Consider the following 12,643-nt stretch of genomic DNA (forward strand, 5'->3'; position numbering starts at 1 on the left):
GAAAGATGGGAGGCAACAGAAATTGAAACAGGAGAGTTTCCAGCTGAATAGAAGAAACATTTTTATCCTGAGGACAGCCAGGAAGAGGTACCGGTTGCCCAGGTTGGTGATCTGTCCTTCAGGGTTTTCAAGCCCGAAGTGGACTACATCCTGAGCAACTAGGTGTGATGTCACTGCTGACCCTGCCTGCAGCAGGAGGCTGCACTAGAGAACTCCAAGGGTCCTTCCAACCTGAATAAACCTGCCATCCAGTGATATTTATGCACACTCACTTTGCATTAAATATTGTTTTCTAACATAAAACTCAAACTTTTTAAGGAAGGTATTTCAGTTGCTGCAGTTTTGAATGTGCTACCAAAGTGTGTCATCTGATTCATCCTGGCCTGAAAACTTAGCCTGAGGAGGGTGTTCCTTTCAATGTTAAGAACAGTTGATGTCTGTTGTTAAAGCAGCAGAAAACCATAGTGTCTGCAGATACAGGCCTCTTTACATGTATTTTGTAAATAACAGAAATAGGTCATCTTAATCTTTTGTCTATATGGATGTCATTGCTTTTGTTGATCTCTATCTGCTTTGGGATACTTCTAGCCCAGCAACTGCTTGGGAATATTAGTAGTCCTGTCAGTGCTCGAGATTTCTAAATCTTTTGCTTATATGAGTATCAAATCATAGGAAGCTTTTATTTACACATTTCCTTTTAAATTTTCTAGGTGGTATTTTGGTAAGATGGGCAGGAAGGATGCAGAAAGGCTACTTTTAAATCCTGGGAACCAGCGTGGTATTTTCTTAGTAAGAGAGAGTGAAACCACTAAAGGTATGTATGTGTCTCTGTATCCCCGCTCTCCCCAGCACCAAGGTGAACATTTTTCTGCCTGGCCCATGATACACATGAATGTGCACATCATGTATGTGTGCCATGACATTTGGGGGAGATAACATTAAATACCTTTTTATATTTTGGTGAAGAGCCAGATGTGATTTTTTTTCCTAGGTGCTTATTCCCTTTCTATACGTGACTGGGATGAGGTCAGAGGTGATAATGTAAAACACTACAAAATCAGGAAACTTGACAATGGTGGATACTATATCACAACCAGAGCACAATTTGAATCTCTACAGAAGTTGGTGAAACACTACAGAGGTAAGCCCAAGTTCCAGTGTCCCAATGTTACCCTGTGCCTACTGTGAGGAAGAAGGACTGCTTATTCTTAAAATTCACAACTATAAGATTTCTTTCTGATTTCAACAGAAAGGAAATGGACTAATTGTTTTTTATCAACAGTAAGATGTTACTTTTGTTACAGTCTTACCCTTGCTTAACTGTGAAGCTGTTGTCTATTTTTTCTGTTTTCCAGAACATGCAGATGGGCTGTGTCATAAGCTAACAACCGTGTGTCCCACTGTGAAACCACAGACACAGGGACTAGCAAAAGATGCTTGGGAAATTCCTAGAGAATCTTTGAGGCTGGAAGTTAAGTTGGGCCAAGGATGTTTTGGTGAAGTGTGGATGGGTAAGAGCTTAATGTGACACATTTCAGTTGTTCCTGTGAATGTTCTAATAGTATTTTAAGTAAATCCGGTATTGGGATCTGAAAATATAATATCATAGAGAAATGAAGGGAAAAAATACCAGTTACGATCATGCATGTAATGGTAAAGTTAATATTCAATATAGTTCTAGTTTATGATTATATCTAAGCTAAGAAAACAGAAGCCAAAAAAAATTTCAGCAGAAAATCTCTTCAGTATTACAATGGGGAATAAAACCTGATCTCTTTCTCTAGGAACATGGAATGGAACCACAAAAGTAGCAATCAAGACACTAAAGCCTGGTACAATGATGCCAGAAGCTTTCCTGCAGGAGGCTCAGATCATGAAGAAGCTACGACACGACAAGCTTGTTCCGCTGTACGCGGTCGTTTCTGAGGAACCAATCTACATCGTCACTGAATTCATGACAAAAGGTGTGGGACACAATAGTTACAAATACTACCTTTGAAAGGTTATTTAAGACCTCAGCAACAAATCAAATGTTTAATTAATGTTAGGTATAAGCGAAATGGAGTATAAGTGTTAATTTCGATTAAATTAAAATGAGCAACGCTTGACCTACTTGGAGCAGTCCTGATTTAGATTATGGGCAGAGGCATGATTCTTTTGCACATCTGTGTCACCCTTTCTAATCTTCCAAGTACAAGACTGGGGGGTTTTTCCTCCTCATTTTTAGTGTGTACTGTCCATCACATTTAAATGGAACAGCATAGCTGGGAGTATTATTGTGAGATTATGCCTGCCTGTAGACAGGTCATGCTAACAACAAAACATGTTGTGCTTTGGTTTTTTTAGTGTTTCTTTCCCAGCAGTGTAATAGTAAATTTTAAAAAGGTTGAGTGTTTTTTTTTTCCCACACTGTCTCCTTTATCCCCTTGTTTTCAGTCTTTGATCCTTCTTCCTTTGCTCTGTGTCATTTCCCCCTCCCCCTGCTGCTGAAACAGAGATTTAGAGATTTAGGCAGAATATAGAAATAAACATCATAAGCATATGACTGTTCAGAAGCAGCAGATTTCCAAGTCAATTATTCCATTTTGTATAAAATGGAGACTTCTGTTCAACTCAGAGAGTAATTTTGCTATCCTCATAAGCTGCAGAAGCAAGGGAGTGGCTAGTTGTGTTCAGTAGTGCACTACAAATGTATGGGTTTACTTTTTCCTGTTTAGATGGGTTTTTAAAGGGTTGTATAAGATCAAAAAGGTAAAAATGAACAGAAAATGTAAAAACTTCCTTCTGCATTTTTGTTCCTAAATAATACCAGCTATGCAAAGTCAGTTTTCATTGTTCAGAAATCAGATTTCAGCAAGGCGGTAAGGAAAAAAATATTTATAACTGCCTAAAGAATAGCAAAGTTTACTACCAGAACTTGATTACCTTAAAGCAGAACTATTGTAATTTGTCTAAATTATGGATTCAAAATGTTGTTGGAAGCTTCTCTTTATAGCTTTCCTTTGACAAAATTCTCAAATTTTACAAAACCCACAGAATTTCCTTGTTCTAAGCTACTAGAACAATTTATTTTTATTTCCCCTTTCACAAGGAAGAGAAGCAGGTACAAACTGAAAAGTATCCAACTGTTTTTTGCAGTGTGGACAGGTTACTAGAGATCAGTGTGAAATCTTTGCTCCTCCTCAGTCCTTTGATCTCATGAACCAAGGTCAGAAAAAGTCTGTGCAAACACACAGAGCAAACAGCAGCAGCAGTGTGAGTCTGACCTGACACATTTTTTACTTTCACTGTGCAAAAATACAGCAAGTCACTAAAGTTATTTTGAAGAAATCTAATTCAGAGTCACTGCTATGAACAGCTCTGAATCCACTTCAGGATATGCAGTCAAGTAATTTCTTTCCCCACCTTGGCCACACTTGTAATTTTGTTACTGTAATTTGGACAGTGACAAGAGTGATTAGTTACCAGTCTTACCACTTTCTTAGGAAAGAGATCCTATTTCTTACCTCGTGTGACATAATGCCACCTGTAGGGAAAACTGTTCTGTAGAGACAAAGCTTTACTGCACAAGTAGAGGTTGGAGTGTTAACAGAAGCACTACTCCTTGGAACTGGTTTCAGATACTGCTCATGTAATGTTCTGGGTACAATTGCATTATATAAATGGGAGAAAATAAGGTATTGTGAAGAATGGAAGATAGTTTTCCCTGTAAGAATAAAAAGCAACAATTTCAGAATAATTTCTCTAGTATATGATTGGGGCTGGCAGAAAAATGCAAGTAAGGGATAGAGTTTTTTTGTTTTGCAATTATAAATCTCTCAGCAGAAGAAAGTCCAGCTAGGAGGAGCCCTGATACCAACAACACCGGAAAAATTCCATTGTATTGCCAGAAACAGCAGTCTGTTTTGTTATTATTTAGTTATTTGCATTATTGAAGTGGATTCCAAACCACTTGGATAGATTTGCACTAACTAGTTACCAGTGCAGAGGTAACTATGGACATGATCATTGGGTCACATATTCTAGTAAATGATGGATTTTCAGATACAGATTTCATGAGATAAATGTGTCAATCATAATGTCTAAGAAGAAAATCTCATTTGTGTTTTCAGGTCAAGTTAATGTTTTTGTTTTTTCCTCTTTTTTTTTTTTCCTGAAAATGTGTTGTTTTGCAGGCAGCTTACTAGACTTCCTTAAAGAAGGGGAAGGGAAATACTTAAAACTCCCACAGCTGGTTGACATGGCTGCTCAGGTACCAAAAAAACTTAGTAAACTTGTATTTTGTGTCTAGAGAAGAGGCATCACATAGCAACTAAACATAAATATCAAATGCTCTGGCTGTTGTGTGCTGCTCTCTTACACCTTCTATTGTGGGTTTGTAATTTGTCAGAAAGGAAACAGTCTGGTTTGCAATTAGCAGATACTGCACAGCCAGACACACTAATCAGTGCCAAGCTTTTGGTTGCTATAATGTAATTCCTATACTTATACAATGGGAATTGAGCTAAAATAAGGGGGTGCAGCTTAATGCTTGGGAGAAATGTATATAGCCATGAAAAATAACCTTTTATAACACTTTTCTTTTTAAGATTGCAGATGGCATGGCTTACATTGAAAGAATGAACTACATCCACAGGGACCTGCGGGCAGCTAACATTCTTGTAGGAGACAATCTTGTGTGTAAAATAGCAGATTTTGGTTTAGCAAGGTTAATAGAGGACAATGAGTATACTGCAAGACAAGGTAAGGCCAGTTAATTTATTTAATAAGACTGGTTGCCTTTCAATTGCTTAGAACTATTACATTTAGCAGAACATGCCTTTGTGTTTTATGTTCATGGATAAAGATCATGCATAGAAGTGTGCTTTCACAGCTCTGTTTAGGTGACCCCCTTGCCTAAGTGTAATCCTAGTAAACTTCCTTTGTTCCAACCTATGTGGCAGTTGGTTTGTGTTTTCAAAAAGCACTTTTAATTATTTTTGGGGGATCAAACATGCTACAGCTTGAAGAGAGATGAGATTGCAGAGAAGTTGCTCATCAGTTTCACTTTTTGAAACATATTTAAGTAAGACTCTCAAATGTCTTCAGTGCTTCCAGATATGTAGCCAATAATTGCTGTCCTAGTTTGAGAAACATTAAAATACTATTCCACCTTGAATTTTATCATAAAGTAAAGTATAAAAATATTTTTAGTGCATTATTCTTTTCAAAATATTTTGAAGTTGTGGATTAGCAAGAGAAAATTGAGCATCTGTCTTTCCAATGTTTGTAGGAGCTAAATTTCCAATTAAATGGACCGCTCCAGAAGCAGCATTGTATGGTCGGTTTACAATCAAGTCGGATGTGTGGTCATTTGGAATTTTACTGACAGAGCTGGTAACTAAGGGGAGAGTGCCATATCCAGGTAACAGGAAGATTTAATAGATTTTTCTTTTCTTTGTTGTATTCTTTGCCTCTGAAGTTACCTTTTGTACTTTTTCTCTTCATTCAGAGCCCACAGTTGACAAGCAGAGACGAAAACTTAGTCACACTTTACTGGTTCCTTTGTTCACAAAGATACTTTGGTTTATGTTCAGGTTAAATCTTGCATATTTTAAAATGGTTTAAGATAATAGCACTTCTAAATGTGACTGACAGTTTATTTCAGATTAGTGGGTATCCTTATGTTTTCTCTCTGTCTGTTCCTGATGTTCCTACTTTTGACATTTTCCCAGGCTACAGAGAGCACCACTACACTGAACCTGCTAAACCAGTTTTTGAAACTAAACATTTTTCAGCAGATATTTTGCTGGATCTGGAATGTGTAAGGCAGTTCTGTTAGGGATATATAAAGCCTTTTTCTTGGCCTGATTTCAGATTAAGTTGTCCTTGAGCAGAACCTAAGGCAGGGAAAAGCTATTTGGACTTGAGTCTCCTCTATGAAAGGACAGGTCCAAGGCAATGGGAAAGGGAGAAAGGGAAAAGGACTATGTGTTGAGAAATTACCAGTGTACTGAAGTAATTTTCAGAAAATATATTTAATGCAAAATGTGAAAATTTCATTCCCTAGAAAGTGTGTTCATTAAAGGTTCTGCTCTGGTAGAACCACATGCATTGCAGCTGCAGAGGTTCTTGAAAAACTTTGGGAAACTGTTCTTTGCATAATGTCATTCAGAGCTAATATGCCTTCCTTTTAGGAATGGTGAACCGAGAAGTTCTGGAACAAGTGGAACGTGGGTATAGGATGCCTTGTCCTCAAGGCTGCCCAGAGTCTCTTCATGAGTTAATGAAACTGTGTTGGAAGAAGGACCCTGATGAGAGACCAACATTTGAGTATATACAGTCTTTCTTGGAGGACTACTTTACTGCTACAGAACCACAGTACCAGCCTGGAGACAATTTATAAGCCAACAGTCTGTATAACATGCACAAATCTGCCAAATGTAAAAGACTTGCAAAGAATTCCTGAAGTCTCTAAGGAATCACAGGAAAGAAAATCTTCGCTACTTTGCATGCTCTTAATGGCAAACTGGAATTTCATAATGCAGTTGCACAAAACCACTTTTAAAGTGTTATACTCTGATTTACCAATGACATTTTTTTTATTTTTTCCTCTTTCCCAACTTATTTTCAGGGTCCAAAGGAAGCTTACTGAAAATGTGGGGCAGAAAAAATGAGTGTTGGTGTGAACAATAGCAGAAAAACCAATGTTTCAAATCCTTTATTCTCCCAGTATTTGCTAATCATTGTACTATTGAGGGAATTGTCTGGAATTTGTGATCTTGGGGTAAGGCCTTTTTAAAGCAGAAGAACTTTGTTGGGACCAAGCAATTCTATTCCAGTTCAGTAGAACTCCCTGTGTTTAAAACTACATGTGTGTGCCCCCACCCCCGCAAAACAAAAGATTTGATTCACTGTATTTGATTCATAGTCTCAATCTTTAAGCTTCCACTTTCATGGACTTAATTAGAGTAGGCAGGTAAAAAGAGAAATTGGAACAGTGAATGAGAAACCTGATCTAAACGGTAGACCTCAATAGTGAGATTAGAGAGCATAAGGCACTGTGTTAATACTTGTGTTAATATAACTGGAAAGTAGCATGAGAGATTTTTCCTTTTTTCTTTCTGCATAGCTAATTAAGAATAATGAAGGTAACTAGAAAATGAGGTAATATTTTATAAAATTGTGTTGATAAAGTATGATGATATTTGAACTTGAAGCTATGTAATACAATCACGGGGGGAAAGCCTTTAAGCTTTTAAGCTCCAGTGGAACAGCGAGCTTTTGTATGGGAAGACTACTTGAACAAAGTTACAAAGTTCACCAGGAAAGCAAGACTGAAGCTGGTAAATGGCCACCTTTTAGTCCTTTTTCAGAGACAGGTTTGGTACTGTTGTATGTGGCTTGCAAGTGTTATCAAGGGTGGGTGCCACAAGTGCTATCTGTCACTAGTTCAGGGATTTGATTGCACTTTTGCTTTTCTTGGCTATTAAGACACACACACCATTGCTCTTCCCACTTCTGCCCTTCCTACAGAATTATTTAACTAAAAATAAGCGAAAGAAAATGTGAAAGTTTAAAAAGTAAAGGGATAAAATATATTTAATATTGTCCAAGTAATGAAATCTGCTGGTGTTCAGCCCAGCTGACACTACATCTAGATTTATTTTCTTTGGCTACTGACATATCAAGCAATAACGTCATGTCTTTTACTCAACAATTTGCATGAGGTTCTTGAATTTCTGATCAAGCTTATGTACTTTAATTTTTAAACACTCTTACTTAGTTACTGGCCTGGAATTCATATTATCATTGTAAAGCTGTCCAACAAATGAATTCAGAAGAGCTGGTAATATAGTTCTGGTACTAAACTTAACATTCATGGGTTTACACTACATTGAATCCAACTACCAAACAGATCTGTGTAGGAACAGTGCCATCATTTTTCATTTTCTCTCATCATTGCTCATCAACTGTACATCTGTGGTTATCAAATTTTAAAAGGGCTTTCTGTAAGAAAAACAAAAACAAAACAAAAAACACACACAAAAAACCCAAAAAAGATGATGAAATTTTAATTTTTCTAAATATTTTAAAATAATAACACAATCATATGAGTTTATGTATTAATAGTCATAACAAAAAATGCCAACAATGACACTGGCATTGTATGGATTTTTAATTACTGAATGGAACAGTTCATTGTAATAACACTTGTATAGTAAAGGAATAAAACACTAACTTAATGAACGTGTTCATTGTAAATGGTTGTGTATTATAAAACTTCTCCAAAAGAGTTTGTATGTTTATGAAAATATATTTGTTTCACCTGAAGACCTTGATGTGGTTCTTACCCTAACAGAGTTTAAAATTCACATTCACACTTTTTATATAAATAGTAATAAGTTTAATTATGTAACTAAGTATTTTTATAAAGTATGGCATTGTTGAACTGTTTTGCAGAATTGGTTCAAAATAAATTTCACCTTGATTGCATCTGCTTATTTGAGGTGGGGGGGGAGAAGGTGGGAGGGGGACAAAAGCAGAGTAGCCTTCAAATTGAGGGGAGAAGGACGGGAATAAAACATTCATGAGGTTCTTTTTATCCTATGTAAATTGTACTTCCGTGCAGGATTTTGAGTTCATTGTGCATTATTGCTGTTAAAACAGACATTTTCTAGACCAGTTCACAGGTCCTTGGCAGGAATGGGTTAGAACAATTCTGCCTGGGCATAAAACAAACCCTTCTGGTGGACAGACAGACTTGGGATTCTCGTGAGAGCAAGTCCAACATCAACTCTCAGCTGGCAGTCACTGTCATGCTGTAAGGCAAGCACATATCCTCCCTCTTGCTTTCTCTGGGATTAACAGCCACTGTTCACTTCTGTCTAATTTTTCAGGGAATTTTATATGTTTGTTCTTGTGACAGCCAATGTTTTATCTCAACCTCATTGAATGTTACCTGTCTCAGTGACCAGTACTCTCAAAGTGCAGATCCTGGCATGTATCTACAGTGCCACTGTAGGTCAAGGAGCTAGTACTGTTTGAGTTTCAATAACACAGCACTAAAACCATTCTTCTTACAGAACCTACAAACTGCAAAGTTTACTGTATTTTTAGTATTTCCTGTAATGTAATGTATGTTTTACTATTTTTAATGAGAACAGTCATGTAATTTCTGGTAATCTGTACTCCTCCCTGTTGTCCATCCAAACCTTGTGATTCCCATTCTGCATGCTAGGCCTGCAGACTGTTTCTGTCATGCATTGTTTCAGGCTGTAGTATTTTAAGAATATTTTCATAGTATTTTTGAGTAAACTTCCAAACATAAACATGTGTACGAGCCTACTATTTAGATAAAGTACATTCCTACTTCAGTATAAAGCATTATGAAAAGAACCTTATGTGTTCTTATCCTTGCAACCACTGAATTGTCATTTCACTAGGCTTGTGAGAAGGCCTTAAAAGTGAAAAGTAGCCTTGGAAAGGATTGGAGGGGTTTTTGTTGGGTTTGCTGGGTTATTTTGGTTGGTTGGGTTTTTTTGTTTTGTTTAAAGAAAGACTTCTAGAGTTTGCTGATGGGCAGAAACAAGGCAGAATGCTGCCTTACCCACACTCATCTACAATACTAATGTTTGTTCTAAAACACGTTTTCTGCAGCTGGAGTGAGTATAAAGAAGTAAACTTAGAGCCCCTGCTTTTGTTATTTATTTTCAACTGTTCAATAAACTTCTAAGTTTTTAAGTTTTCCATGGAGATGCTGTAGATGTTTGTATTTGTGGCAACATTCCCCTGACAAGACTTCGCTTAGAGCTACATAGTCAGGTTGGGTTTAAACCACAGGAGCACTCAATGTAAGCTAAGCAGTACATTGCAAGCAGGAGACTCAAATCCTCACACCTGGCTTAAGGAATTTAGGGCTAGATTGGAACAGCTGATCTGGGCACCAGAAGCAGGTCTGGGTGGATAAGTGCCTCAATCCAGAACTGTGATTCACCCAATAACTATTGCCTTGTGCAAATGTATGAAAGTGCAGGTTCCTTCATAGACACACATCTTGCTCCCACTTCAACCTCATTGTAGTACAGGAACAAAACTGCCTTTGACCTTCCAGGCACTGCAGGAGAGTGACAGAGTGACTGTCAGTGTGGGGCTGGGAGCATCCCCCCAGCTATACATCTCTGACAGACACCTCTCCAAGATAGGCTGGGAAGAGTCAGGAGACGGAAGTGAGGTGGTTGTATCTATTTTTGATGTAACAGCCTGGAGTGTAAAACCTGGGTTCTGATCAAGAATCCTGGCTAGCTGGGTGTCAGCTGTGAGAGACTGTTATGAGGGTGTTGAGAGTTGGAAGCAGAGCCCACAGAGGAACTTCGCCCTCTGCTGCAGACTTTAGCATTTCCTCAAGGACCAGATTATTTTTTCAGCACCTTTTCCTAGTGACACAGAGCGAGTGTTAGCTACAGAAACAGCAACAGCTTCCCTGCTTCTTTCTCCCTTAGCATAGGGGAGGAAAAGGGGTGGGTGGGATGGAAGGATGGAGACAAGCAGCTGAAGTACCACACTTCATCACTGGGCAGAGGCAAGCAGGCTGAGGGGTGTGGCATGGCAGATGTCATATGTTCTTGTCTCTGTCATATTTTGAAAAGGAGGTAGAAATGCAGAGGAACTGAAGAGCATCTGTTCCCTTGTGCGCAGTGGAAATGGAGCAAGGCTAATGCCAAGTGCTGCTACTGTTCTCTCTGGTAACTCTGGGCAGCTCACCCTGACTGGTTTCTAGCAGATCAGCTTCATATTAGTTGGGGAGTCTCAAGCATTGTTTTGCTCTCAGAAATTTCTAAGAATGAACCTTGATCAGCTCTTAGCAAATTAAAAAAAAAAAAAAGATACTGAGAGCCTGACAAGAGAGTTACGGGCCCCTGGATCCCAAACAGACAGCATATCAAACTCTGGAAGGTAGCTTAGCATTCCTTTCCTAGTGAATGTATATGTGGATGTAGGATTTTCTATCAGGTTTCCCTCCTCTTCATGTCTCCTCTCCATATGGTGTGCCTAGGAACTTTACAGAGTTCAGACTTTACCCATGGGACTCATGTTCTTCTCTGGTCCTGCTCTTTGAGCTTATTTTCTTTGTTAGTTCTGCATGCAAACGTGCCTTCTGTAGGTAGTACATTGATAATATTTTTTTAACATACTCTTTAAAGGCATAGGTTTTGTCAAATTGTAACAACCACTGTTGTTGGGGTATAAAGTATTTCTTTTTTGTGTATTTTTACAGAACACTGTCCATCTTCTCTTAGAATTTAATTTACTGTAGGCAAGGAGAAAGGTGTTGGCCATTGTGTTGTTTTTGTTTTGTTCTTAAAGACAGGACAGATAACCAGTTAAACTCAGCAGGGTCTGGAAACAGACTGGAAATCTAAAAGGCAAACCTGAATACAAGCAGTCATGATGAATTAGTCATGTATGAACTGGAAAGCTGACTGCTGTGAAAGCATTCCTTTCTTTAATCAAAAAGCTACTGCCAGTAGGAGCACTTCCTTTGTGCCCTGCTGCTAGCTTATTGAGTCTCTAGTTGAGGATGCTGGTAAGTACATACTGGGAAAAGGATAAATCTGGGCTTTTTTCCTTTGCTCCTGAAAATCCATCCCAGGCGTGCTAACTTGCACCTTTTTTCCTGCACCTCCACAGGTGAAAGCTGCTGGATTCACCATTCTTTCAATACCTCTCCCCACACATTTATTAAACACGTTTATTCACATTTGGGGCAGTCTTCCAGGGGCTAAATGACTGTTGATCCTTCTCTTGGCTTCAGTGTTTGGCAGTGCCAGGGATGTATTTGCTGAAATAAGGAAGGGCAAGGAAGTATTTCTGCTCTTTCAAAACCAGAATATGATAAATCTCAGTTCAGTATGACTCCTATGATATAAGTACCACACGTGAAGAAAGCATCTAATCATTTGACTGCTGCTTCATGAGAACAGTGAGGACTTTTCCCTGCTTCTCCAGCAAAGGTAGAAAATGCCACTCAGGGCAGCTCATGGTGTGCTGTGGAAAAGGGAATGACCGTGCTAAATTGCGGCCCCTGTTCAGTCCTGCCAAGGGGCCAAGTCAGTGATTCTGTCCTTCCAGAGAGTTCCCACGAAAAGGCAAGTGTTGGTTTACATTTCTGAGAGTGAAAGCTGGTGACTAGGTGACTTGGGCTCCTTAAATGTCTCTATCCACCTTCCTCTCCTCTCAGTTCCAGCCAGGGTGTTTACAACCAATCAGCTTTTATTTCTCCATCGTGGCAGTGCAGTAATAGCATGAACATATATGAGAATTCACAGTTGTTGTTTTCTCTTTTTTAAGAGAAGGGTGCCTGGCAAATTAAGCAGCTTTATAAGAGCAAGGTTAGATCTGTACCCCTTTCACTGGAGTTTTGATTTTGTTCTATATTACCCTCTTCATTTCTGGAATGACTCTGTTTTTCAAAGTGGCTTATGACTACCACAAATGTATATTGTTTCCATTGTGCTAAAAGACTAGAAGTACAATAGAAACCATTTCCATATTTACATTTTAGTCCAGTGTCACTTGTTAAAGTGCATCAAAATCTGTCCATTGAATTTTCTTGACATCTTTATCAAAGAACTGCCATTTGCAAGGAGAGGATTTTTTTTTC

The 12,643-nt window shown here is 38.4% G+C and overlaps 1 protein-coding gene across 1 annotated transcript in view; it reads left to right on the plus strand.

The window, feature by feature from the left end:
- The window catches only part of YES1 (YES proto-oncogene 1, Src family tyrosine kinase), a 49,566-nt gene extending 41,091 nt beyond the window's left edge, over positions 1-8,475 (plus strand). Inside the window, exons 5-12 of the mRNA XM_058820765.1 lie at positions 711-814; positions 992-1,141; positions 1,356-1,511; positions 1,785-1,964; positions 4,176-4,252; positions 4,590-4,743; positions 5,273-5,404; positions 6,177-8,475. Coding sequence (XP_058676748.1) covers positions 711-814; positions 992-1,141; positions 1,356-1,511; positions 1,785-1,964; positions 4,176-4,252; positions 4,590-4,743; positions 5,273-5,404; positions 6,177-6,385 — 1,162 coding nt within the window. The 3' untranslated portion in view covers positions 6,386-8,475. The remainder of the gene's footprint in view (positions 1-710; positions 815-991; positions 1,142-1,355; positions 1,512-1,784; positions 1,965-4,175; positions 4,253-4,589; positions 4,744-5,272; positions 5,405-6,176) is intronic.
- The last annotated feature ends 4,168 nt before the right edge of the window (positions 8,476-12,643 follow it).

This window comes from Ammospiza caudacuta, chromosome 1 (genome assembly GCF_027887145.1).
Source record: "Ammospiza caudacuta isolate bAmmCau1 chromosome 1, bAmmCau1.pri, whole genome shotgun sequence".
Lineage (NCBI taxonomy): Eukaryota > Metazoa > Chordata > Aves > Passeriformes > Passerellidae > Ammospiza > Ammospiza caudacuta.